At 34.4% G+C, this 25,562-nt stretch overlaps 15 protein-coding genes, 1 non-coding gene and 4 pseudogenes across 20 annotated transcripts, besides 3 other annotated features; 10 read left to right on the plus strand and 10 right to left on the minus strand.

Moving 5' to 3' along the window:
* Positions 1–12,729: part of a mobile genetic element that runs on past the window's edge.
* On the plus strand, positions 104–404 carry TVAGG3_0537760 (protein of unknown function, DUF4108 family; the record flags this gene model as incomplete). Its single annotated transcript, XM_051237798.1, has 1 exon — positions 104–404. A coding segment is annotated over one exon (301 nt), but the record flags the coding sequence as incomplete, so codon positions are not given.
* Positions 510–957, minus strand: TVAGG3_0537770 (annotated as a pseudogene). Its single transcript has one exon. A coding segment is annotated over exon 1 (448 nt).
* Positions 1,171–1,866, plus strand: TVAGG3_0537780 (protein of unknown function, DUF4106 family; the record flags this gene model as incomplete). Its single annotated transcript, XM_051237799.1, has 1 exon — positions 1,171–1,866. The coding sequence occupies one exon, from the start codon at positions 1,171–1,173 to the stop codon at positions 1,864–1,866; it is 696 nt and encodes a 231-aa protein (XP_051095623.1).
* TVAGG3_0537790 (uncharacterized protein) lies at positions 2,334–2,534 on the plus strand (the record flags this gene model as incomplete). The annotated part of the gene is made up of 1 exon (XM_051237800.1): positions 2,334–2,534. The coding sequence occupies one exon, from the start codon at positions 2,334–2,336 to the stop codon at positions 2,532–2,534; it is 201 nt and encodes a 66-aa protein (XP_051095624.1).
* Positions 2,563–3,126, minus strand: TVAGG3_0537800 (uncharacterized protein; the record flags this gene model as incomplete). Its single annotated transcript, XM_051237801.1, has 1 exon — positions 2,563–3,126. The coding sequence occupies one exon, from the start codon at positions 3,124–3,126 to the stop codon at positions 2,563–2,565; it is 564 nt and encodes a 187-aa protein (XP_051095625.1).
* TVAGG3_0537810 (uncharacterized protein) lies at positions 3,470–3,787 on the minus strand (the record flags this gene model as incomplete). The annotated part of the gene is made up of 1 exon (XM_001291518.1): positions 3,470–3,787. One exon carries the CDS (start codon positions 3,785–3,787, stop codon positions 3,470–3,472), a length of 318 nt encoding a protein of 105 aa, XP_001291519.1.
* Positions 3,831–4,090, plus strand: TVAGG3_0537820 (uncharacterized protein; the record flags this gene model as incomplete). The annotated part of the gene is made up of 1 exon (XM_051237802.1): positions 3,831–4,090. A coding segment is annotated over one exon (260 nt), but the record flags the coding sequence as incomplete, so codon positions are not given.
* TVAGG3_0537830 (uncharacterized protein) lies at positions 4,150–4,512 on the plus strand (the record flags this gene model as incomplete). Its single annotated transcript, XM_051237803.1, has 1 exon — positions 4,150–4,512. A coding segment is annotated over one exon (363 nt), but the record flags the coding sequence as incomplete, so codon positions are not given.
* On the plus strand, positions 4,903–5,453 carry TVAGG3_0537840 (annotated as a pseudogene). The gene has a single exon. A coding segment is annotated over exon 1 (551 nt).
* Positions 5,502–5,759, minus strand: TVAGG3_0537850 (uncharacterized protein; the record flags this gene model as incomplete). The annotated part of the gene is made up of 1 exon (XM_051237804.1): positions 5,502–5,759. One exon carries the CDS (start codon positions 5,757–5,759, stop codon positions 5,502–5,504), a length of 258 nt encoding a protein of 85 aa, XP_051095628.1.
* TVAGG3_0537860 (uncharacterized protein) lies at positions 7,519–7,926 on the minus strand (the record flags this gene model as incomplete). The annotated part of the gene is made up of 1 exon (XM_051237805.1): positions 7,519–7,926. One exon carries the CDS (start codon positions 7,924–7,926, stop codon positions 7,519–7,521), a length of 408 nt encoding a protein of 135 aa, XP_051095629.1.
* Positions 8,185–9,486: a mobile genetic element.
* Positions 8,265–9,390, minus strand: TVAGG3_0537880 (annotated as a pseudogene). Its single transcript has one exon. A coding segment is annotated over exon 1 (1,126 nt).
* Positions 9,879–10,043, minus strand: TVAGG3_0537900 (uncharacterized protein; the record flags this gene model as incomplete). The annotated part of the gene is made up of 1 exon (XM_051237806.1): positions 9,879–10,043. One exon carries the CDS (start codon positions 10,041–10,043, stop codon positions 9,879–9,881), a length of 165 nt encoding a protein of 54 aa, XP_051095630.1.
* TVAGG3_0537910 (uncharacterized protein) lies at positions 10,063–10,464 on the minus strand (the record flags this gene model as incomplete). The annotated part of the gene is made up of 1 exon (XM_051237807.1): positions 10,063–10,464. The coding sequence occupies one exon, from the start codon at positions 10,462–10,464 to the stop codon at positions 10,063–10,065; it is 402 nt and encodes a 133-aa protein (XP_051095631.1).
* Positions 12,730–13,182: 453 nt separating the features above from the next.
* TVAGG3_0537920 (uncharacterized protein) lies at positions 13,183–14,031 on the plus strand (the record flags this gene model as incomplete). The annotated part of the gene is made up of 1 exon (XM_051237808.1): positions 13,183–14,031. One exon carries the CDS (start codon positions 13,183–13,185, stop codon positions 14,029–14,031), a length of 849 nt encoding a protein of 282 aa, XP_051095632.1.
* A 4-nt stretch (positions 14,032–14,035) lies between these two features.
* Positions 14,036–14,277, minus strand: TVAGG3_0537930 (annotated as a pseudogene). The gene has a single exon. A coding segment is annotated over exon 1 (242 nt).
* A 4,327-nt stretch (positions 14,278–18,604) lies between these two features.
* Positions 18,605–18,675, plus strand: TVAGG3_0537940. The gene has a single exon. It is a non-coding gene; the product is annotated as a tRNA-Val (tRNA).
* A 460-nt stretch (positions 18,676–19,135) lies between these two features.
* On the plus strand, positions 19,136–19,573 carry TVAGG3_0537950 (uncharacterized protein; the record flags this gene model as incomplete). Its single annotated transcript, XM_001303756.2, has 1 exon — positions 19,136–19,573. The coding sequence occupies one exon, from the start codon at positions 19,136–19,138 to the stop codon at positions 19,571–19,573; it is 438 nt and encodes a 145-aa protein (XP_001303757.1).
* A 1,079-nt stretch (positions 19,574–20,652) lies between these two features.
* Positions 20,653–21,687: a mobile genetic element.
* Positions 21,688–21,771: 84 nt separating this feature from the next.
* On the plus strand, positions 21,772–23,295 carry TVAGG3_0537970 (major facilitator superfamily transporter; the record flags this gene model as incomplete). Its single annotated transcript, XM_001303755.1, has 1 exon — positions 21,884–23,221. The coding sequence occupies one exon, from the start codon at positions 21,884–21,886 to the stop codon at positions 23,219–23,221; it is 1,338 nt and encodes a 445-aa protein (XP_001303756.1).
* A 257-nt stretch (positions 23,296–23,552) lies between these two features.
* On the minus strand, positions 23,553–24,815 carry TVAGG3_0537980 (glycine-rich protein family; the record flags this gene model as incomplete). Its single annotated transcript, XM_001303754.1, has 1 exon — positions 23,627–24,478. One exon carries the CDS (start codon positions 24,476–24,478, stop codon positions 23,627–23,629), a length of 852 nt encoding a protein of 283 aa, XP_001303755.1.
* Between the last annotated feature and the right edge of the window lie 747 nt (positions 24,816–25,562).

The following is a 25,562-nucleotide window of genomic DNA, read 5'->3' on the forward strand; positions in this document are numbered from 1 at the left end:
AGAATGGTGTATATACAAAGAAAAATTTTTCTGAGTAAATTTTAAAAAAAATATTTTTTATCCGATAGAAAAGATGACGAAATTCATCTCAGTAAACAAGTACATGTCAGGACTTAAAGAAGAACTAGACCCATTCACATATTTGAATGTTTACTTCTACCATTTTGAAAAGTCTTCATTCAGCAAAGTTTGGAACATCGAACCAGTTAAGTTTGCTATTGTGACTAAAAATGGTGCGAAATTTGAAGACTTAGACATAGAAGGTTTGTTAACAGTCAAAGAAAGTTTTGACAGAAGGTTCTCAAACCTTAAAGAAGGCAAAGCATACAAACTTGTTATACCTTATGAACCAAAGAAGACAGACGACTATGAATATTATGAGTCTAAAGTTGTAGAAGTTCAAGGTAAATTGGGTAAAAAGATTTTAGAGTCTAAGCCAGTGTTTACTCCTAAAGAGGAAGAGAACATTGACATTGACCCAGAAATGTTCTAAAAATAAAATTTTATTTTTACATGTCAAATTTCTTTTTCTCTGGAACTGGTTCAGGTTCTTTCTTCTCTTCTACTTTTTTCTCTTTCTTTTCTTTCTTCTTCTTCTCTGGTGAGTTATGTCAAATTTCTCAGAACCATATTTCTGTAAAAGTTCTTTGTCCTTTAATAGCTCATCTATTCTGTTTTCTATTTCATCTTCAAGAACACGCATGTGTCTTCTTTGCATTCTAAGAACTTTTGTTGGACTTCATCTTTCCAATCGGCGTCATCTCTGTCAACAAGTCTGTCATTGACAAATTTTAAGACTGCTCTTTGTAATGTTTTATGGTTCTTGTCATATTCCCAGAAACAGAACTTTAGAACAAATTCACCTTTCTTGTTTACACTATGTAAGATTTTATGGTCGACAGATGTTTTGCTGTCAAAAAGTTTGTCTCGAATATAGATAGCGAAATCGCTAGACATTTTCTAAAAGATAAAAATTTTAATTTTTCTAAAAATATGTTAGAAAAAAAGTTTGCTGACATTGACAAAAATTTGAGAATGTTTTAAAAGAACAAGAGGAAGTTAGAAAATGCTCAGATAAAGCCTATACATGAAAAGTTCTTATTTGCTCAGAATGGTATAACAGGTCTAATTGCACCACCTGGGTCGGGTAAGACTTTCACTTATCTTAAAATGGCTGCACAACAACAAGAACTAGATGAGAAGAACCCATTCTATGAGTTAGTTGTTATTTGTTCGACTTCTGGTCAATTTGACCAAACCGTCAATTCGTTCAAAGATATTATAAAGAAGTCTAAGTTAGTATGTATAAAGGATACTGAGTTGTTAGATTGGATAAAGAAGTACCAAAGAAGAGTTTTGAAGTATAATGCTATAAATGAGTATATAAATTCTAAGTTTAAAGACCCTAATGAGGAAATGCAGAGAATATTAGAGAAGAAACACTTCAGAAACAAACAGAAAGAGATAGAATACATTTCGAAGAAATTGCAATCTTACGATTGGAAGACTTACCCTCATAGATGTCTTCTTATCTTAGATGATTTCGCCTCTCATCCTTTGTTAAAGAACAGAGAACAAGATATGTGTCGAATTCTTAAGAAGCTCAGACACTTTAACATCTCAGTTGTCATTTGTGTACAGACAGCAAAGAGTTTAAGTAAGGATGTTAAAAGAATACTTACTGACATAATACTTTTCCCCGGATTGTCCGAAGACGATTTCATGGAACTTATGAAAGAGTCCATGGCAGGTAAGTTTGACAGACATGAACTATGGGAGAAGTATAAAGTCATACAAGACCCTCATACTTCTTTCAGAATTCATATCTACGCAAACAAAGTTCAAATTGTAAAAAGTCAAGCTTGAAAAATCTAAGTGTTTAGTCTTAGTAAGATGGTAGCTTCTTAAAGCAAATACCATTGCTGAGTTTTATGTACGTGAAGAGAAGTACAATGAATTCAATTACGAGTACAATTGCAATGACAACTAAGGCAACTATTTTTGTCTTTTGCCAGCAAGGGTACTTCTTCTCTTCCAATGGTTCGGCAAAACTATACTCACTCATGAGAAATGCCAAAACGGTTTAATAGAAAAAGTGTCATTTTTTTCATGTCCGAAGACTCGAAGGTGCAACACTTCCAAAATACCGACGAACTCAGAAGAGCAGCATGGCAGTATCTTCTTGACAACTTCTTTGAGTTCTCCAGGTACACCTTGGAAAATGCTGAAGAACTCCGACACAGAGAATTTGGAGAAATTGCACTCCAATACTACCTTGACAAACAAACGGTAAATTAAGACTAAAAACTTAACGTTTAAAAAGTGACATTTTTATGAGCTCCGAGTCACCGAGAAAACTTGGTCAGATGTTAGCAGCTTACTTCCCTGAGGAGGATGGAAGCGTTACATACATCAGGTTCAAAAACAACGAACCTGGAATTGCGTACCAAATTCGCAATTACATGACCATGGAAGAGTACGAAAGGTTTCTACAAGAGAAACCAGCTCTAAACAACTCAGAAAAGAAAGAGTAAAAAGTTTAATTCGTAATTGTTTATTTTTTTACTTGTATGGGCAAGCTGCAAGAATGAAGTCGACTATCTCAGTCTTTGTCTTGACCAGTTGGACTGCTCTTGTAAGCACGTTTGTTTTGCGGTCTCCAGCTAGTGTCTGACCTTCGTAATTGCGCATGTTCTTGAGAGCTCCAACTGTAAATGGTTGTAGGATGAAGAGTCTCTCAGACTGCTTGAGGTAGTCTTCACGGTCACGAACCGAATCTGTGGTACGAGTCGAATCGGTCGATTTGAGGGAAGAGAGTGAGAGCCTGTCTTCTTCCATTGGGGCAGTAGCATACTCTTTGCGTAAGCGGTTCAGACCTTCCTCGAACTCTTGGTCTCTTTTGGATTGAGATTGGAGTTGTGGGGCAGGGTTTTGCATAAACATCCAAGGGTTGGAGCAGTAAGGCATAGGCTGAGGAGGGTAGTTCGGGAAGCCTTGTGGTGGGTAGTAACCTTGAGGTGGAAATTGGTAGTAATTCGGAGGTCCTTGTTGGAACTGAGGTGCAGGGGCTGGTGCTTTAGGTTCCTCTGGTTTGGGAATGGACTCGGTTGGTGGTACGTCGGACATTGTCTTGAAACAGTACAAATATTGTTCTGAAGCAGTGGAAGTCTTGTTCTGAAAAAGTACAAGTATTGTTCTGAAGCAGTGCAAGTATTGTTCTGAAGCAGTGCAAGTATTGTTCTGAAAAAGTACAAGTATTGTTCTGAAACAGAAAATTTTTCTCACAAATTGAGAGCTTTTACGGGAAATTTGTTCTGAAAAAGTTCAAGTCTTGTTCTGAAAAAGTACAAGTATTGTTCTGAAAAAGTACAAGACTAGTTCTGAAACAGTACAAGTATTGTTCTGAAAAAGTACAAGACTAGTTCTGAAACAGAACAATTGACAACATCGAGCCATTAGATGAGGCAATTTACCTTATAGAGATAAATGAAGTTGTTAAGCAGTACTTTGGCAAGGACAAAGCCAACAAGTCCCTCGGCTTCTGGTTGTCTGGAAGAGGTGCGCTGAAAATCGAAATTGAAACCGGAATTGTCCTACAAATACCAGAAAACACTCCTGTAGACGACATAAAGGAGATGAAGAAAGAAGCTCTTCTCAAGTTCTTTGCAAAGCGCCCATGGATACAACTTCCAAACAGAGAGATTCCAATTCCACGAATTATACAAATTCTCAGAGCACTGTTCCACTTCTCAGGACGGCCGTTCTTCATAACCTCAGAAGGCGACATCCAACCAATTCAGTAAACCTTAACGTTTAACTTCACTTTTTTTATGTTTTTACTCACACTCGTATTCACCTGGTATGAGTACAATTGTTTCAACTGTGAACCTTATGTAGAAGGAATGGATTGCGACTATCGCTTCGGTCGATGGATAATACATGCTGGTTTTACAGACACTGGAAACTGTACTTCTGACAGATGTTGTTGCGACTGTCAGATAACTGAAATTACAGACCCACCTCCCCCAAGAACTCCAACACCAACACTCAAGTTACCAGAGTCTCATGTGAAGAAGAAGCCTTCTGGTAAGTTTCTTATAGCCATCTATATGGCACGTTTAGAGTAAAAACATTTTTTTCATTTTTTGAATGAAGCAAGTTAAATTCGTCCCACACCAAACTCAATGGACCGATGAAGAGTTTCAAGCTATGGTTGAAGGTGTTGAGAACGACATAGACGGCGAACTTGAAGGAGCTCAAACCACAATTGCAACCAAAATTGCACAAGTCAAAGAAGAGATAGCTCCACTTAAAGCTACCAAAGCTACTCTTGACCTCATGGATACTTACCGTTTAGATGTCAAGAGAGGAATAAGACAATTAAAATTAAAACTCTTAAATTACGAAGCTATACTCCAGAAGTTAGCAGAAATGAGAAGACTTTACCAGAGCTACTTACATGTAAGGGACTTACCTTCAAGCAGTCCGACCAAAGATGAATTTTCTGACATTGTCCCAATTTTGTCCGAAAGTCAGCTCAGATGTTTTGAACTGCTCCCAACATATCCAGAATATGAACGTTTGCCTGAACTCTTCCGCAATCTCAAAAAACGTTTTTTGGTTCTCATGTTCGAAACTTTTATCGGAAGAGACAACAAACGTTCAGAAGAAGAACAAGATATTATTTTAAACTTGTTGTATGACTAACTGTCATAACAAGCTTTTTGAAGTAAAACCGCATTCTCAAACCACTTCATTTTTTCGATGTCCGAACAAGCACCGAAGCCGAACACAATGGCAGATGTCCTTTCAAGGTTGCCAGACAAGCGCCCAATTCAAATTCAAATTGCCCAATTGAAAGCTCATCTGACAAACACCATTAAGACTCTCCAAAGTAGTCTTATGACAGAGATGACCAATCTCAAAGCCGATGTCCTCATGAACCAAGCTTCCAATGAGAAATGCCTGAACGATTTCTCAGAATCGTTGCGCAATTACGAGAGAGAGAACCGAGACCTTGCCAGACTCATCTACCGTTTCTTCGAAGAGATAGACGCCATCTGGAAGGTACTCGGAAAGGACAGAACATGCAACACCGTACTTCGTGAGTACCAAATTGAAGAAGGAATTGTCGAGGAAGAAGAAGAAGAGAAGAAGAGAAACACGAAGAAGTTCCTGAAGCCGCTACATGGGCAACCCTTGTTGCCGATGACGGTTACGAAATTTCCCAACCCTACCCATACCAAATCCGCAACAAGGAGACAGGCAAGGTTCTTACCCCAGTCCTCAACAACTTGGGACACTTGAACCTTAACCTTCGGAATCGCGGTTCAATCTCCATGGGCAAGCTTGTCGCAATTCAATGGGTTCCAAATCCAGACAAGAAGACGAAGGTCAGACACATTGACGGTGACAAGCTCAACAACCGTAAGGAGAACCTCGAGTGGTTCTAAGAGTAAAAAAATTTATTTTAGGGGGAAAACCCAAGTAAATTTAAGTTTTTATTTTTGGTATTCGTACCAATCTTGGAATGTGAAGACCACATCCCAACCTCTGTACGTGAGTCTTGGGTCCACGTCTAAGACCCTTCTGTAGCAATTCCAAGCCCGAGCAAATTCAATTGTCAACCACTCGTCTCCTCTGTAGTCTTCAATCCATTCTTTGAAGAGACGGTCGAGTTCGGGCTTGGAATATCTCTTGCCTGGGTCCGAGACCAACATTTGGTTGAACTGGACGAAGCGCTCAGGGATGTACGCCATTAAAAAAATGTCACTTTTTAAAAAATAAATTTTTTATTTCATGCAATGTTTAACTATTTCACCATCTTCTTTAACACCCCAGTACTTACGCTTGGAGAGGACATGAACTTCGGTGAAAATTTTGTCCAATTTGAATTGACCCATCTTTTCACCGACCATTCCCATTTCAATGAGTTTGTTGTATCCTTCTTCGTTCGTCATGAGTGCGTCAATGTTCTCATAGTAAACCTTGACTTTGGATTTGACTTCGGAGAAGAATTTGTTGTACTTGTCAAGGACTGCTTTGCGAACTGAGGGTAAGACCAATGTTCGACAATAGGTTTTAATGTGGTTACTAAGCCACTTTGACCTTGAGTGAATTCGTACTTCAAAACAAAAGGAGAAAACCTTTCAACAAAGTTGTCGACCTTCTCATAATGTTTACTCTTCATCTCTTGAGGTTTCTTAATGGAATATCCCCATGTCGAATTCATAAGCAATTTGAGTGTCATTGCAAGTTTGGGGTTTGAAGCTTTCCTAATATCATACAGTTGTTGTATGACTTTTCCAACTGTATAGTTCCTTCCCGGGAACTCACCATCTTCGTTTGGAATTCCAGTCGGAATATATTGGACAAACCTCATGTATGCAGCGTTAAGGTCGACATAGTATATCTTTTCATCTGAGTCGAACTTGTCGCAACCAATTGGTCCAGTTTGTGGAAATTCAAGTGAGTCTCTTATCTTCTGAGAAACTTCTCCTTTATCTCATAAACATCGTCGAAGCAACCTGTTTCATATAAAACCTTTCTGACCTAACTCAGATGCTCTCCAATACAATTTGACATCAATTGGATGTCTCAATGGAAGTTTGTTTATAGCATCTTGAAGTTCTTGCAACCTCATTGGAAGTTCTTCTGGTTCAGGTTGGTATCCGAACATACCAACCCCTTGTGGAACTGTGTACTTCTTTTGTACTAGAACTTTGTCTGGAACAACTTTTGGTCTTGCTAACAATGAAAAGTTTGTTTCGTCTTTTGGTACAAAAGTTTCTGTCAGCTTGTCATCTGGAATTGGTTCCAACAAACCTTTCTCGAAAAGAATGTTTACAGCTCTGACAATGTTGCACTTACTTTTACCAAAGAATGGGTTTGTAAGACTTTCGTTCAACATGAAGTGGTGTGGACAATTACAATCTTCAACCATGGTAAGTCTTTGTCAACAACATAGTCGTCATGTGAAGAACCTTTAGCTGTAGGTATGTTGACTCGGATATTGACATTTGCCAACGTGCAATTTTTGCCAATTGACCTCTGAGAATGTACCTTGTCTTCACACATGACTCAAGATACTTCATCTTCTCATCTGTAACAAGACCAGAGTTCCTGAGACATGTAAGAATACAAGGTTCATTGACAATTGTTTCAATTGAATTGTAAATTCCATACCTTGTCAAGTCAATGTCAGACTTATTTATGAACGGGAAGTATCCAGCATGTTGTCTGACTGCTTGAGGTTAGGTTGGTACCATTCGAACTTGACACTTGCAATTCCTTCAATTGCATTCAAAATGTCTGAGTCGGAGTCAACCATTTGTTCTCTCTTTGTAGTCTTGAAAGCGTCAAGAAGTTTTGCGGCTGTTTGTTCATTGCCATGTGCATAGTAAATGTGACCATCCAAATCTGTTATGGTCAATCTGAGATTGTGTCCTTTCTTATTTCCGTCTTGAATTGCAGCAAGTACTCCCATGAAGCCTTCTTTGTTCTTTCCTTCGTCAAAGTTTACTGTAAAGGTTCGACCAGATGTAATTTGACTTCTAACTTCACGATACTTTTCATATGCATATCTTGTTCTTTCCATGGGAGCATGTGCGTCTTCACCTTTTCCTTTTTCCTTCTCAAAGGATGCAATTGTTCGTCATGTTTCCAGTAGAATCTGGCAAAGCCGTCGTGTCCTTCAACTTGAGGTTCACTAACATCGAAAGGCATGTCCATAAGACGTTCTTCTTCTAACCTCTCTAGTCTGTTTGGATAACTGGCACGTGCTGTTTCCAAATCCATTTCGTAGCGAAGACCAGACAATTTGTCATAGACTTTTATGGGTCTTCCCTTCTTATATTTAAAATTCTTCGAAACTCTCCAACCATATCTTTGTAACTCTGCTTTTATTCTAGCAGACTTTCTATCCATTCTATATGGGGGCATTTTTATAAAAATAAAAAATATTTTTTTCTTTACTTTACATAACCGCCTGCTGCTATCAGTCTTTGACGCCAACCCATACCAGCTAATGAAGGTTGACTTGGTTTAGTTTGGAAACTAAACTTTGGTTTTGGTTTATCTTCAGTTTTTGGTTTTTCTTCTTCTATCGGGTTTTCGTCACTTTTCGGTTCCTCTGACTTTACTTCACTTGCAGGAACAGTTGTGTCGTCAACATCTTCATAAATATAGGGTGTCCAAAGGTGTGTTTAGCACAAACCTGAATACTGCGAATAGAAATAAACAAGTTACATATATATAAAGTTTATTTAAATATAATCACCATTGGATTCAATCACGCGTTCGCAGCGATCGATCCAGGCTTCAAAGACACGCTTTAAATCATCATGAGAAAATTGCTCAAATTGCTCTCTTACAAAAATTTCAAGATCATCTGGACTCGCGAATTCGCGTCCTTCAGCTCTCTTTTTTAGCGTGCCGAATAAATAAAAGTCAGAGGGTGCAATATCAGGTGAATAAATTGGGTTTGGAACAACTTTGACATTGTTTTCCACCAAGTAATTCATTACCTTATGACTTTTGTGAACTCTTGAATTATCAAAATGAATTGCAAACTTTTGTTTTTGTTGTTTGGATTTCTCAAACTCATCAGAATTGATAATTTGAGTAAGACATTGTCAATTAGATACTGAGCATTCATCGTATTAGGTTTTTGAAGAATATCAATTGCGATGATGCCATTCACGCCCCAAAAAACGACAACATCATCATTGGTGTGTCAATTTTTTTCTTCGGGAATGTTTGCGGATTTTCATCCTTCGGGATCCACATGATTTTGGCTTCTGTTGCATATTGAAACCAAGACTCGTCCCCTGTTACTAAAAAGCGAAACTTCTTGGATTGATACGCACCCAATATAGAGAGGAGCTCTTTCGAAGATTGGACTCTAGATTTTTTTTGAACTGAATTAAGGTTGTGCGGAACCCAACGTGTATACGCTAGTTTGTAGTTCAAATAATTGTGCAGATAATAACTGACTGTTGTACGTGGTATCTTTGTCATCTCCTCTATCCTTCTGAGTGATGCTCTTGGGTCTTCATCTAGCGCTTGAAGAATTGCTTTGATTTTTCTTTGATCCGGCGATTTTTTGTCAATTTTTATGATGGGCGCCTTTTTGTTCATGAAGTGATACATCCTAACATGATACGTTACAGTGGAATAGCTAGGAGCATCCATACCGAAGCATTTTACCAATGTCTCGTAGATTTTTTTACAGTCTTTGCATTTTTTTGCAAGAGCGAGGATGTTTTCTTTATGATTCATTAAAAAAATGAAAAAAATCCCGCCAAAATTTCCCGCGAAACCGCCTCTTGTCTCAAAATTCATTTTATATCCCGGCATGGCGCCAAAATACAACATACTCATCATATACATATATTCATATTTTTTATTATATATTTATAATCAGCATATATCTCCTTTAATAGTCTCATATAGAGCGCTGTGCTAAACGCACCTTTGGACACCCTATATCATATGCCATTTGTTTTTGTTTTCCTTTCAACTTTTTGTGTTTGTTGTAAAGTTTAGAATATTTCGACTCTAAGTCAATGAGATGTTCTATAATGAACTGTTGGTCAGTGAAGTAAACTTTTCCATCTGTTGTCTCGAAAGCTCCTTCAGACTTCAATATTTTATTTGTGAGAGTCTGTTTCTTTTTTGAGATACTAGCCGTTCCATTTCTATGAAAAGTGACTTTATAGTTAGGGTTTGTATTTCCAGACCTGGCACTTTCTATTATTGAATTTTTCTCTTCATCTGTAAGTTCTTTGACAGGTTTTGACAATGGTTCTGAACTTTTTGTTTGTGGTGTCAAATCTACCGTTTCAACTTCTTCGGTCATTTCATCTCAGTAAAAAATTTTAGTTTGGTTTGTTTTCAACTGGTTGTTGTTGTGGAGGTGGGATGGTTCCTTTAATAATATCATTCAGTTTCACATGCTGAGCCTGACTATATGGTATCGGTTTAAATGCTGGAAGCCGACAAATCCATCTTGAACTCATTTGTCTCAATGCTGCATTGTTCATTTCATCCTAGTTAAAAACCTTACATTCCCCACGTTTGAGGCGGTTGAGGTTGGTTATTGTTTACCCACTGTTGTGCATGGTTATATCCTCTGTTAAAGAATCTTTCACCTTGGTCCATATAGTGTCCTGCTTGGTTATAGTAGTCATTTGCTTTGTTATAATAGTTTCCTGCTTGTCTTCCTACATTGTCCATCCATCCTTGAACTTTTCCTCTTGTTTCAGGATTTGGAATAAGATTTGTTGCATCTCGTGCTACATCCCAACCTTTCTGTACAGTTTGTATAATAGGTTGTGCTTTCTCTTTAAGTATACCTAATGTACTCAAAATCTTCCTTCCAACTCCAAATACACCTCTGGCTATTGTTCCCACTGCGGGTAAAAATCTGGATGCAACTCCTGCTAATGCGCCAAATAAACCCATTTCTTATAGGGTAAAAAATGACGAATCCAAACAAGGACCCCTATGTTTCTAAAGCGACAAAGAAAGCACTCATGATAAAAATCTTTAGTTCAACACCAAATGCTTGGTTTATGGATATCTTGGAAAACATTCCGAGGTATAGAGAAGATGGACCACCATACTGGTTAATATTTGTTGGTCAAAACACAAGATACTGTGAAGCCATACCATTACAGTCCAAAGCTATTTTAGATATCTTAGCAGCTTTGACAATATTCGTTGACAAATACCATCCAACAAAACTGACATCTGACTGTGAAAGTTCTTTCAAATCAGATGATATTAAAAACTATCTGCGTTCAAAAAAATGTAAACCAATATTTCATTGTCGACCAAAACCATTCTGCTCTTGGTGTCATTGACGGATGTATAAAAATGTTAAGAGACTTAAACCAACCACAAGGTGGTGAAGCAAATGAAATGTCATATGACGACAAGTATAGACACTTCTCCCAGGCAAAGATGAGACAAGTTTTAAATATTTACAATAACCGTAAAAAAAAGGTTTGGGAAACCACTCCCCCGAAGAAATGAAAAACAACCCTGACTTAGAGAAAGACTATATATTTAATAATTTAGTCAAAAGAGACAAACAAGAAAGAATGCCGGGCTTCAAACTTCAGAAAGGTGACAAAGTAAAAATAGAAATACCTAAACGCGACCCATATGAAAATACTATTGACTATGACAACAATGGGAACCCGACAGGTACTCACATTCGTGTTCGTAAAAATAGAAGAAAGTATACAAGAGAATATTATGAAGTTTTAGGCAAACATGGCAAATGTACACACTGCAAGCAGAAGATAAAACTACTATTGTCAGACCTCGTTTCAAACTTGTCAAAGTTCAAGGTGGTATACTTTCAAAGACAGTTCCTAACAAATATAAGACAACTCCTGACGAATATGCTAAAGAAGTTGAAAATGACGACTAAGCAATTCTATACCATGCGTAAACTGTCATGTAAGGTGGCATGTATTCTTTACTTTGTCCCGTTGTTTTGTGTATATCCTGAAACGAAATGTGTATGGTTTCCTTCTCCCTGAGTGTCACTCCAGTAACAATTTATAGCAAACTTAACGTCGTCTTTAACATCATATCCTTTACTTTTGTCATGACCAATCCCAATATCTATGCTTATGCCAACCTGCTTGAGATGTACTTAAATCTATGTAATGACTGTGTGCCGGTAAATTTTCACCTGAAATCGTTTTACTTCCACCTGTTTCCTTTGAAGAGTTTGCACAATACAAAAACCTGTCGACTATTTGTTTCCATGCACCAACACCAAACATTACTTGAGGACCTCTTGCATCCATAGATGTATAAATAGAACCTACTGGGTTCATTAAATCAAACATATGAGATATTATAGGATTGTCTTTTTTGAACTTAAAATATAGTGCAACTATTTCAGGTTTCTTCTGGTTTGTGTCAGAATATTTTTATAATATAATTTTATGTTTCAGGGTAGGTAAAATCTTGACTATAATATTTATTTCTGTCATCTGTATAATAATATACTATTCTCTTTTTTCTATTGCATTATATCTTTTATATCTATAATAATCTAAATATAATGTTAGCTTTTGTTCATCTACATGTGGTGTTCTGTCGTCATCTCCATAGTCATAATAATGTGGTGCTGGAGCTGGGTCAGGCAATGTCATATCTGCCATTTCATAAACTCTTAAATATTTCTTTTGTTCGTCTCCATATAAGTTTAAGTAGCAGTTGTTGTCTAATGGAACTTTAACTTGTGTACCATCATTCTTTTTATAGCTTACATACATTTCATTGTTATTTTTCGGAATGAGTTTATGCCGTGTACCATTTTTTAAGACTGTACCAACTGCCATCTAAAATATTTATTTTCTTCATTGACAGAAAAGTCACCAACAATAGTTTCAATATTTTTGTTCCTATCAAACTTTGGTATATTTCATTGACATATGTTTTATCTGCTTTATTTTCAAGGCTAACGTTTAAGTTTGTAATATCAGATATAGAATGTGTATGTTCAACGTCACTTTTCCTGTTTAAGGTTTCTTGTAAGTTTGTAATATTTGCAATGGTATGTGTATGTCCAACGTCATTTTTCCTGTTTAAGGTTTCTTGTAAGTTTGTAATATCAGATATAGAATGTGTATGAGTCTTATCTGCTTTTGTCTCTAATGTTTCCTTAAGACTTGGTATTTGGTTAATATAATGTATATGAGTCTTTTTAGAATATTCGTTTTCAGCTCTTGTCACTTCACTTGACATTTTATTGTCAACATATGTTTTGTCTGCTAGTTCAGGATGAGTATGTTCTTTTGTTGCATAAGCATTGTTAGCTCTTTCTTCTTCTTTTGCTATTGCATCGTCTACATATTCTTTGTCAGCTTTGTTGTCAACATCTGCTTTCAAAAGAAGTTCATTTATAGGTTTCTCGTTTAAAGTTCCTTTTGTTGGATTTATACAGACAGTATTGTTCTTATTGTCTTGAAACAGAAACTCATCTGTCATTGGGTTTATTGTCAGTTTTAAGTCACCCCCTTTCAATGACTCAGATATCTTAGAATAGTTTGAAAAGTTTGTTGTGTTCTTATTTAGAGCTTGCATAATGAGTTGTCGGTTGTGTTGTATTTCTCTCATAGACGCTGTTTCATTTGACATTTTTATTATAGATAAAATATGCTTCCAATAGAAAAAGAAAATTCTAGAGTTGCTACAACTAAACCATTAGATGAACTTTTTACTAATGTCGGTCAAAAGTTTGACTTAGATACTATAAAGCATGAAGGCTATCGTTTTGACTACCCATTAAGATGGTTAAGAGACCCATCTGTCACAAAAGCTATTGGCTTTCGAAGAATAAAGTTTGTGTCTGTAGAAGATAAAAGTTTTCCATTTATTGTAAGGTTTCATATAGATTATACATCTGAAGGGCAACGAAAAATGTGGGAAGAAATTGAGCTAATACAAGTTGACCTCTCATCTTCTCTACAGGCTGCATTAAAAAATATAGAAGATAAAATAAATTCATGTTATGCAAAATATGCTGATGAATATGCGAATACCGATAGCACACTTTATGTGAGAATTGTATATGACAAACAAAATTCACAAGTGTCATTTCAAATCTACGAAGACAATCCAAATAAAGACGAACAAATATATACAGAATTCACTGCAATGTCATGGTATTATTTGCAAAGAATGTTAAATCAGAAAGTTGAACCTCCTTTAGCAAATATCTACAGTCGATATGCAAGAGATGAACCATATTTATTTAAAGATGTTTTCGACCAAGATGCTGTGATAGTTCATGCTTCATTTTCTGGCGCCCAAAACTCTTTCTTATGCTTGGCAAATGACTTTTACGAAAAACCTACAAAGTTATACGAACCACCAAGTGGAAGTATTTCAGACTTTCAAGTATGGTTTACTACAGATGGAAGAAAAAGAATAATTCCATTATACCATGCGTTTTACTTAGAACTTAGTTTCATATACAACTACTATCGAACGATAAAAATATAATTTTTTAATACGGTTGAGGTGTTGGATTTGGTTGCCAACTAGACTGTGGTGCAGGTTCAGGCTGTTGTATAACAGGAACTTGCTCTTCTGGTTCAGGGTCTTTAGGTATAATACCAACGAACTGACCTACTCTTTTACCAATATTTTTGACACCGTTCATACTCCTCTTCCGACAGATTTTATTCCATTCCATATACCTCTTCCAACTCTTCTGAAGAAGTTTCCAATACTACTGAAGAAACCCATTTTACTATATGTAAAAATCTAATGTCCACCTAGTCTCTTACGTTTCCTGTTGAGTTCCATAGCATTCTTTAACTGGAGCTCATACATTCTGTTTCTCCTCTGGTAGAAAATATTCTGGGTCAACTCCCGTGTTCGCGTCATCTGCATAAAGTTGTTTATATCCCACTTCAGGGTTTGTATAAAACTCTTTCCATCTCATATTTGCATACCATGGTGGCAAACCTAACGCAGCGTCATTTGACATGGCAGTTTGCATTTGTACATCTGTTGGCACTTGACCATAGTTTGCCATTGCAGTTTGTATTCTAACTTCATTTGGAATATTCTCTGGGTTTGGTTGTCCAGGTTGCTGTGCATTCGCTAAGTTCTGTGCGTCCATTTAATATTAGATAAAAATATCTCTTACGAGTACATATGCTGAACATTTGCAGGCATTGGTTCATCTTCATATTCTCTGTACTTTTCTGCCACGTCAAATAAATAAATGACACAATGGAAAAAGCCTAAAACAAGTAGTCCTATTTCAAACCACATTTACTTACTAATAAAATTTCTTTATTGTGACACTTTCTCCAGTTTATAGGACCTCTCATATTCTATCTTGTCATATATAAACTCATAGTCATGTATGTCCTCTAACCATCTCATAACGGTTTCCAAACCACTTTTATCGGATGTAAAGTAAAAGCATGGATGGTTATGTATAACGTCTAAAGTTTCTAAAGAGTCTCTCAAAGTCCAGTCTACTTGGTATTGAAAATCCCATGTGTTATAGAACGGCGGGTCCACTATAAAGAAAACATTTTCCTTGTCTTTATATTTTTCATACAACTCTGTCCAATGACATCTCACAAACTCTATACCCTCAATATATTTTTCTATGTCCTCTTTGAAAACATTTGTATAGTTAAGATATAAAACTTTTGACATAAGTGTTTCAATGTCATGAACTCTTATAGCACCACTATATAATAGCCTAGCAGATATACTATCCCAGTCTATATATTCTGCTTTTTTCAAAACCTCTCTCACAATATTTTTCTTATCTAATGGTATACGTTCCATCTTACCTATAGGTATCTTTTCTTTTAACTCTTTCAATATATTATTTGTGTCTGGAATATGTTTGAGACGGTCCATATAGTTGTCGAAGTCATTGCATATAATCTTTGAGTCAGGAAATACGGTATGACATAAATGGGATATATATATTGCAAAAATGAGGATAAGATTGAAATTGTATTTATGAATAGTTTTATTAGAGTGTAAGAACATTTGAGAAGAATGTGTCATTCTGGGAGACTTGCATAGACAATGTCACCCACAATGACACATAGCACGCAATAACAGTGCACTGTTGCACTTTGTTGACAAAAGATACACAATCAGAAGAAGATTGTGTATGAATGTGTCATTCTGGGAGACTTGCATAGACAATGTCTCCCACAATGACACATAGCACACAATAACAGTGCACTGTTGCACTTTGTTGACAAAAGATACACAATCAGAAGAAGATTGTGTATGAATGTGTCATTCTGGGAGACTTGCATAGACAATGTCTCCCACAATGACACATAGCACACAATAACAGTGCACTGTTGCACTTTGTTGACAAAAGATACACAATCAGAAGAAGATTGTGTATGAATGTGTCATTCTGGGAGACTTGCATAGACAATGTCTCCCAAAATGACACATATAGATAAATAAAAGCATAATATGCTATTTTGTGTTTCAAAGTATTACAAAATGATTCTTCTAAAAGTTGCTCAGTGAACAACAAACACGTGTATATTCATAAATAACACGTGTTTATCGAACACATAGACAACCATTGTCTATCAATTGTTGTCTTTGATTCAACTTTGACAAGAATCACAAATGATTCTTCTCAAAGTTGCTCAGTGAACAACAAACACTTGTTATTGTTTATAATTCAAGTGAATGTTGTACACAAAGACAACAATTGTCTATCAATTGTTGTCTTTGATTCAACTTTGACAAGAATCACAAATGATTCTTCTCAAAGTTGCTCAGTGAACAACAAACACTTGTTATTGTTTATAATTCAAGTGAATGTTGTACACAAAGACAACAATTGTCTATCAATTGTTGTCTTTGATTCAACTTTGACAAGAATCACAAATGATTCTTCTCAAAGTTGCTCAGTGAACAACACCCATTAATTCTTTTTGATATTACACATTAAGCTAACCAACCACACCAGTCATTTTATTTATATAGCTTTTATCCGTAACATTTTTAAAGGATTTCAAATAATTTACTTTTTCAAATATTTACTAGTTAATATCTCAATCAATTTATCCTCTTATTTATATTTTTAAAAATTTTCATCTCCATCACCATTCAATTTGGAATCTCATTTTTAAAATATCTTAATATAATCAGAATTTTATTAGTAGGTTAAAATATTTGCGAATATTAATTATTTGGATCAAAGCTTTCATACGATTACATTAATTTTTTTAATCGAAATTCTATTTCATTACTACTCAATTTTAAATCATAGCAGCATTAATAGCTCATCTACTTATATTCCATCATAATGTTATTTTATTCAATTTTTATATATCTGATTTTCATATTTTTTCAAATTCTGTCGCAAAATCTTTAAAATTGTTATATTTCCTTACAACACGGTTAATATAGTATTCTCCTTAACTTGTTTAAATGCAATTTTGCAATATTTGGAAATGATCAAAATATCCTAATGTAAACGTTTGCTCTTAGAATTCAGTGTCATAGTCGATTGTTTCTAACAAATTAATCTTTTTTGCATTGATTTTCGAAGTATTGCATTTTCATTACGGCCAAATCTGCTCTCTTTCATTAGATTGATAGCTCACAATAGTTCTTGTAATCAGAGAGGAAATATCTTACGAAATATACCTCTAAATTTTCACTTTATAGATAAATGTTATATTTTTCCGTTACTCGATTATTGTCCAATAAAACCACAATCATATTAAACTTCGTCCAAAATAAACAATAAAGAATAGTTTTTAAGTTTCTTAAACGGTTTATGAAGGTTCATATTTAATCGATTTTTTTATTTTCAATTCATGTATCTATAGTTCGTTAGTCTATCATCCCTTCATAAATTATCTGCAAAGAATTTTGTAGAATCTCAACTCTGTGAGGAACTACAATAAATTGAAAAGTCATTTTGTGATATCAAAATCCAATATATTATTCTTTCTAATACATATTAATAATATCTTGAGATGTAGTACACTATATATATACTTTCAAAAATCTTATATGTTTATTAGTTATTGAGATAGAAGCGATTTAATTCTTTGAAAATCGACGAAAAGTGCCATATTCATAAAATTATAGGGTATAAATCCAAATTTTTATCATGCACATCAATATAAAATTGTTGTTCAAAATTGCCAAAGTTCTAATGTCAAAAATTCTCTGAATTTGAAAAAAATACATTATAATAATTGAATTTGCAAACCTAATTCTTCGAAATACCGTTGAAGGAATAAAATAAAAATACTATCAAAAACTTATATTGGTGGGACCGGAGCCATAATTTGCTTTTATATTCATGAAAAAGATAAAAATTTTAAAATCTGCCAAGAAATCTAGTGAACAATCGATAAATACACCTTTAAGATTCATTCACGCCCACGTGACAGCCTATCTTTTCCCCTTTAATTACTTTTGTTCTTAAGGAAATTAATTGTCAATGACTCTTCCAAGCTAGTTACCAGAAATTTGAGTTATTGCATTTTTGACATTCTCTCAATTATTTTGACACTCAAGCTAGTATTTGTGGTTACCAAAAAGTTATTATAAAACATAATATAGCACCTAATAATATTATCTCAGACTGCGAAAAATCTCATATGTGTGAATACAATCTGGTTTAGCATTGGGAAAAGGTTAAGTAGACATGAATGAACTCTAAATGATATCAAGAATAGTAAATTGAATTTTTAGACTTTTTTGCAATTGTTCTAATTCATTTCATTAAACAGTCTCGATCTGTCTTCTAATATATATTAACATTTGATTAAATTAAGATTTGTTATTCATGAATGTTTTGATATTTTAAACAAATGAAAAATTTTTCTTAAATGGAGAAAACTGCCCCATGAATAATATCATTAGAAAATGAGGATGATGTGATATGAAATTTCATATCAGATGTGATTTTGATGACTACAATAGAGCTAAACTGCATTTATATTACAGAAAACAGATATAATAAATTATCGAAGAAATATTCTTCGAAGAGAAAAGAGAAATCAATTTATAAATCTCATAAAAAAATATTATAAAAATTTGCGCAGTCCCAGTAGTATATTGGTTAGAATAGATCCTTGACACGGATCAGAGGCAGTTCGATTCTGACCTGTAATATTTTTTTCCTTTTTAAAATGAATAAAATAAATTCTTTTTTTCTTTGGAAAATAAAAGTCAATATACATGATCAAATCTAATCTATTTCAATTAAAATTGAATGTTTTAAAAATTCGATAATTGAAACCTATTAATTTTAAATCATAAGACAATTTCTTGGTACGTATCCTATCGATCAAATGGATTAGAAGATATTTTTATTCCGAATGACAATTGGACTTTTATTTGAAAGTTTGATCAGATTTCATTCGCCTACTCATCCCAAACAAATAGAAAAAGTCCGATTTAAATTCGAGACATTTGATAAAAAGTAAAGATTTCTGAACTCGATAATTCAATTTTAAGATCTTCAGAATTTACATAACTATAAAATTAGTTGCACAAATAGAATTAAGTTAAAATTTTTTTATTTCTTAAATCAAAATCTTCAAAAGTGAAGTGAACGTAATTTTTTATTGCAATGATTTGCGATTTAACAATTATAGCTCAGATCATTGCCATTGTTGGCGGTATCTTTGCCATCGTCGTAGGTATCTTCTGGTTCATAGATGCTCATGGTGACTTTTTCATGGGTGTTAATGGTTTCTTCAACTGTGTTTTCGGACTTATGGTTATCCTTACAGAATTATTCCGTCCAGCATTCTTCAAGTACTTCGGATTTATGGTCTTATTCTGGGGCAAAATCATTATGTTCTTTGTTTTGTTCCTTAGATGCTTCACAACAGATTTCAAGGGCCATACAATTCAAGCAGTTGGATGGATTATCGACTGCGTTTGCATGGTTGTCTTCTTCATCTTCGCCATTTGCTTGGGCGGAGGTACAATCCCATTATTCCAGAGAAAGGCCGTTATTGAAATGACATATTCTGGAAATGATCTCTTCAGAACAAAAGCTTAATTAATTTTGTTTGGCGATATTCTTTTACTTTGCTTTTATTTCATTATCCTTAAAAACTAAATTTAAATGGATCTAAATGCGTAGAGTTTAAGACATATATGTTACATATCTGAATAAGCCATTTATATTTTTTATTTTTTACCAATTTATCATTTGTGTATATAAATATATTAAAAATATTGAGTTTTGAGCTAAGTATCAGTCCTTCCCCATAGATTAATTATTTCTTCTTGGTCTGGAATCTGAATGAACATATTTTGATGAGTTCAACATTTCAATAAGTCATAAGATAAGATATCCAACTAAATTTTTATAGTACATACTGATTCCAATCATCACTGATTCATTAGCATGAACTCAATATAAATTCTAAAATTCTTCAATTTTTTTTATACCGAATTTCAGATGTTTGTTGTTGTTTTCATATTCACTAAGATATAAGTCCATTAAAATTTAGAATCAGAAACATATTATCCTCTCTCGAAAAATTATTGATTTGTAAAGCATTGAGCGATCTAAATCTGTTATTGCAATATTCAACAATATGGATATTTACTAATAAAATGATCGCTTAAGTCGTATACCACTCTGAAAGTACAATAAAAATATGAAACAAACCTTATTTGGAGATTTAAGAAACACAAAGAGTATTGTTTTCCAACACGTGAATGCCCATCATAACATCAAAGATTTTAGATTGATTTTGCTAATGTCATTGTATTGGATTCTTGTTCGATTTAATTTAGATGGATATTCATGGAAACTATACTACTTAAGCATGTTATTCATGTGACAATTAGGGATATTTCAACCAAATACAGAAAAATTTTCCTAAATTTGGGTGATATAAAATTTCCAGAAAAATTTATTGAAGTAGATGATAAAGTACAGTATTCTATGTTTTCCAAAATCAAACGATCGCCCATTGAATATTTAAAAAATACTCGAATCATATTAGCATTAAGTATCCAATAAAATATTTACAGAAATAAAGTTCTCCAAGAAGTTAGCCGATATGAAAAAATGAAAATTATTTATCATCATGACGTCAATACAATTATTTCATTTTTCTCAGTTAAGGGTGCACACGAGAGGATCATGTAAACTTCAGAATTTAGAACCTTATTTTAGGCATTATCTTGGCTACCTATTTAGGCTCGAAAAGCAAAAAATATCAAAAAATACAACTTGAGTCCATTATGACCCTTTCATGGAGGTAGTTTTTATCCGCTAGTATTTTCCCTTTGAATCTCTTTACAATTCGAAATCAAATTCAAAACTCAGTAGAAGAAAGGAAGAATCGACTTACTACGGTTGTAATACGAATAAAGACATATATTTAATTATTTTTATTTACATAATAATTGTTTGAATCTCATATTCCATCAAATTTTTAAATAAAAACATTAAAATGTTGAAAATGTTCATATATTTTAATAGGGTTTTGGCACTTTATTGAGGAATTACTACATACATAGTCGAACTGAACTTGATATTTTGAAATTTAAATTATTTATCAAAATTAAAATTTAACTTGAAATTTATAATTATTTAGTCATATTTTGCATAATTCTAAGTAGATTTTGTAAAAAATCAAGAAAGAAAAATTTTAACGTGCTTTATTTTTTCTTTTTTATAATAATACATATTTATATAATTAACATATTCATAATGTTTCACCCTTTCAAAAATATAATCCCCTCCTCTCAAATAAACGTACATACGGGTGGCCTCTTTTTCAAAAAATTAAAATTTGAAATTTTGGGCTCAAATATTAGAGATTTTTTCAACCTTCAACGATATGTGTTGTCTATATCAGACCTCCTTTCTTTTTGATACTTAACATTGTTCCTAAATCTTAGCCGTTAAGGCTGTTCTGAAAATATTTTTTTTCGAAAAAATTCAAAAAAAATTCTTAAAATTCAAAAATCCCTTAATTCCTGAGGATTTTGGAAAAAAGTTTTTACATGAACATGTGTATATTATATGAAGTATATTGATAAGGTAAAAATCAAATTTTATTGCATATTCATCGAGAAAATAAACTAACGAATCCCTCAAAATTGAGAGGGTAATCCTCCTCCTCTCAAATAAACGTACATACGGGTGCGCCCTTAACTGCCGGTATCAATTTTTGAATTCCTATTGAAAAATATGAACATGCGACATCTGAAATAATATATTTAAATCATTATCATGAATAAAGACACGAAAGATAGCTTAGTGTCAATACGCAGCCAGGATACAACCTCTTTTGATGAAAGCATCAGTTTAGATGTCCGTCAAAAGAAAGACTTCTCGATTTTCCGAATGATTGCAATTTCTTTTGCACTTCTTGGATATCAGTTAGCATATGCATGCAATTTTGCAATGATTACTCCAATTATGTCTCGTCTTAATTTTCCAGAACACATAAAGCCAATCGTATGGTGGGCCGCACCCATCACAGATTTGGTCGTACAGCCTATCGTTGCTTACTATTCAGATCAATCATTTGCCAAAATGGGTCGTCGAAGACCATATCTTATTGTTGGTGGACTTGGAACAAGTTCCGGATTTTTGATGATTTATTTCTGTGAAAAAATGGGACAGGCCATTTCCAAAACAAATGCACTATTATGGTCCCAAATCATCTTCTCAGCAGCTTTCGTTATCATGAATATTGCTCTTAACATTCTACAAGGCCCTGCAAGATCTTTAGTTGGAGATGTTGTTCCTGTTCACCAGCAGATCGTTGCAAACACAATTGCAACTATCATGAATGGCTGTGGAGCTATTATTGTGAACCTAGTTGGTGCTTTTGACATTGGCAATTATATTCCACATTTCAATAATGAACAATTCGTGTTCATGGTTGGAATGTCCCTCGTTTTCATTGCAGTCCTCATTACTATTATTTTCGCCCCAGAAGTTAGATATTCTGGTCCAAAAACAGAAAAGGGTCTTTGGACAGAGATTTACAAGTCATTCAGATATGCACCAAAGCTAGTTACTCGCGCTGCCGTCTGCTTTGGCCTCGCATGGTGCGGTTTCTTCGAATTTTTAGTCGAAGTAACTGATTTCTTCGGCAGAGAAGTTTTCCACGGTAACCCCAACTCCAGCTGCTTGGATGATAAAAACAACTACACAAAGGGCGTCAATTTCGGTATGGGCTGTATTGCTGCCACATACGCAATTTCTCTTATGTATGGATTCGTCCAACCATATCTAATCAGCAAGTTAGGTGCTAGAACCTGCTTTGCTGCATCTCAATTCATCGAAGTTGCAAGTTTAATTATTTTCAATTTTATTTCAAACAAATACGCATTATTCTGTTTGTTTGCCATGCTTGGTGTCTCATTCATGGCTTTCAACTCAATTCCATTCGCTATTGTCGCTATGGCAGTTCCAGAACAAGATATGGGCAAATTTATGGCTGTAGTTAACTCCTGCGGTTGCGTTGGACAACAAACAGCCAATATTGTCATCGGTTCTGGCATTATGTCGCTTCTCAAGTCAATTAACTTCGCCAAACCATACAATATCCAAATTGCCTCTGGAGGCTTCTTCGCTTTACTTTCTGGCATTCTCACAGTGAGAATGATCGTTCCAGGTGAGAAGCCAAAGGGTCTCAACAACACTCCTTTGCTCGAAGAAAAGGAGAATTAACTTATTATATTATTTTTATATATATATTATCGGTTTATTATTTCTTTCTATCATAAAACTTTTCTGTAGATTACTGCGTTTTTATTAATTTCTTCTTGTGTCCTCTTTTTATTTGAAATAACTTAATCTTTGCAAAAAGCTCAATTTCAATGCACAAATCTTAGTTCAAATCATCTATATACTGATTAATTTATGATATATTTGCTAAAAAGAACGGAATGATACATTTATCAATCAATAATTTCCGTAATTTTTCAAGATTGCGATTGGAAGACATCACTTTGTAATGAAGTCAAATAGAGTTGCACAGTGATTACACGAAATCTGGGCATTCATTATTTCGATTAAAAAAAGTCGTGAATATACAAAGTCAACATTTTAGACCAAACTTTGTATAGTCATTGTTTATTTGATTAATAAAATAAAAATAAAGCAGGAAAAATGTTGGAAAGAGTAGAAAGAGTTGCATGTAAATAGAACAGTATTGAGAAGAGTGATGGCAATTGCTCCATGGCCTGTATGCCCATATTCTTTGTAGCCGTATGGTGAGTCGAATTCGCTCTTGTAGTCTTTAACAGCAACATTAACAAAATAAAGCCCACTCGGATGGAAAGGAGAATCTCTCATTTGGTATTGAGATTTTGAATATGATGATTCATCGATCGTCATAAATCCTTTATATCCAGACACATAGGACGACCCACCTGCACCAGATGTAACAACACCGGTGCCATCATCTCCAGCTCCTCCGCCGAAGTATCCGCAGCCTCCACCGGAGCCATAAACTCCATTAGATCTAACATCACCACCTTTCCCAAATTTGCCCGGAAGACCATGCGATATTTTACCATCTCCCAAGTGGACTCCGGTGGAAGCAATCCCACCCCTGTTGATTTGCCCTCCTTCTGGGATAGATATTGTGTCTGGGCTCCCACCGGATGTCTTGCTTCCATTATATCCGGAAGATATTCCACCGCTGCCTCCATTGGCTTGCCGTTGTTCATATATAACACCACCAGCACCTCCAGAACTGACAATGATTCTGGACTTTCGGGATTCGAAATCGGTGCCGTTCTTCAGTCGGATATCACTGCATCCACCACCACTGGATGAGTATACAGTATTCACACCGGAACCACCTCCATTATATGGATTGAGGTTGTCACTTTGTGCACCATGTGAACCTATGAACAAATAGAAAGTTTGTGTGCGGAGGAGTCTTATAACACCAGACGTGTATGCTCCAAGGCCACCCATGGCAGTTGATACATTGCCTCCGCTGGCTCCCCAAAGTTCGAAGAGGTAGCTTCCTGGAGAAAGAATAACCTTGGTAGGGTGGCATGCATGCAATTCGTTTGAGCAAGGGTAATCGTAAACATGTCGAAATCTATCTTCAAAGAAGACTGTTATCTATGGTGAATCAAAAATAGTAGCATCAAAAAACTAAAAAAATTTCACACACATATCTGATATATCATTCATCAAAAATCAAATATTATTTTTCCAGAATCATGAGAATTTCAGAAATATTTGATAACATGATTATGGAAAGAAATCATTGTACAGAATTTACCATAGAGCTTTTTCATCAAAGATATTATTGATTATTCTTCAACAATGCTTTAATAAGAAATTTATTTAATATCTTTGATGTTCATATCAGAAGACAAAACAAAAGGAATATCTTCTAGATCACATTTAAAAACGTTGATATTTGTCTGGAACAGTTTCTGATAAAAATATTTTTGGTAAATAATTCATGAAATTAAGAGCAGTGTGTTTAGAATTAATATTAACTTATATGGTATATAAAATATTTATAGTCAGATTACCTAATCGAAATATATAAACTCAAATAGTGTGATTGAGATTGTTCCGTGCCCAGAATTTTTCTAAGATGAGTAATGATTTCAAATGTTTGATTACATCTCCCATTTGTCAATAAGATATAGGATAAACTGTACTCCATTGTGCACCAGAAATAATTAAAAAGTGTCGTGAGGATTCAAATTTCAAAGTCTCATAGCTCAAATTAAGAGTATCAACCGAGATCCTTACTTCATTGCTACTCTTACTTTGATCATACTTCTATTGCATTATTTAGCTTGAACTCCTGCCATTACAGTGTGAATATGAAAGTTATCAAGCTTCAGGACTTGTGAAGAAAATTCTTGTCGTTTTCTATATAATACATCAATTTTCATAATGACTTGTTTACAAACAGTTATTATTGAAATATAAAGCATTAAATAGCTGACTTTGAAGTAAACGATTTCGAATTTCGAGGCATAAATCAAAATTCGATTGATAATCGAAATCATTTATAGTCAATCGCTATATG

Source organism: Trichomonas vaginalis, chromosome II (assembly GCF_026262505.1).
Source record: "Trichomonas vaginalis G3 chromosome II, whole genome shotgun sequence".
Taxonomy (NCBI): Eukaryota; Parabasalia; order Trichomonadida; family Trichomonadidae; genus Trichomonas; species Trichomonas vaginalis.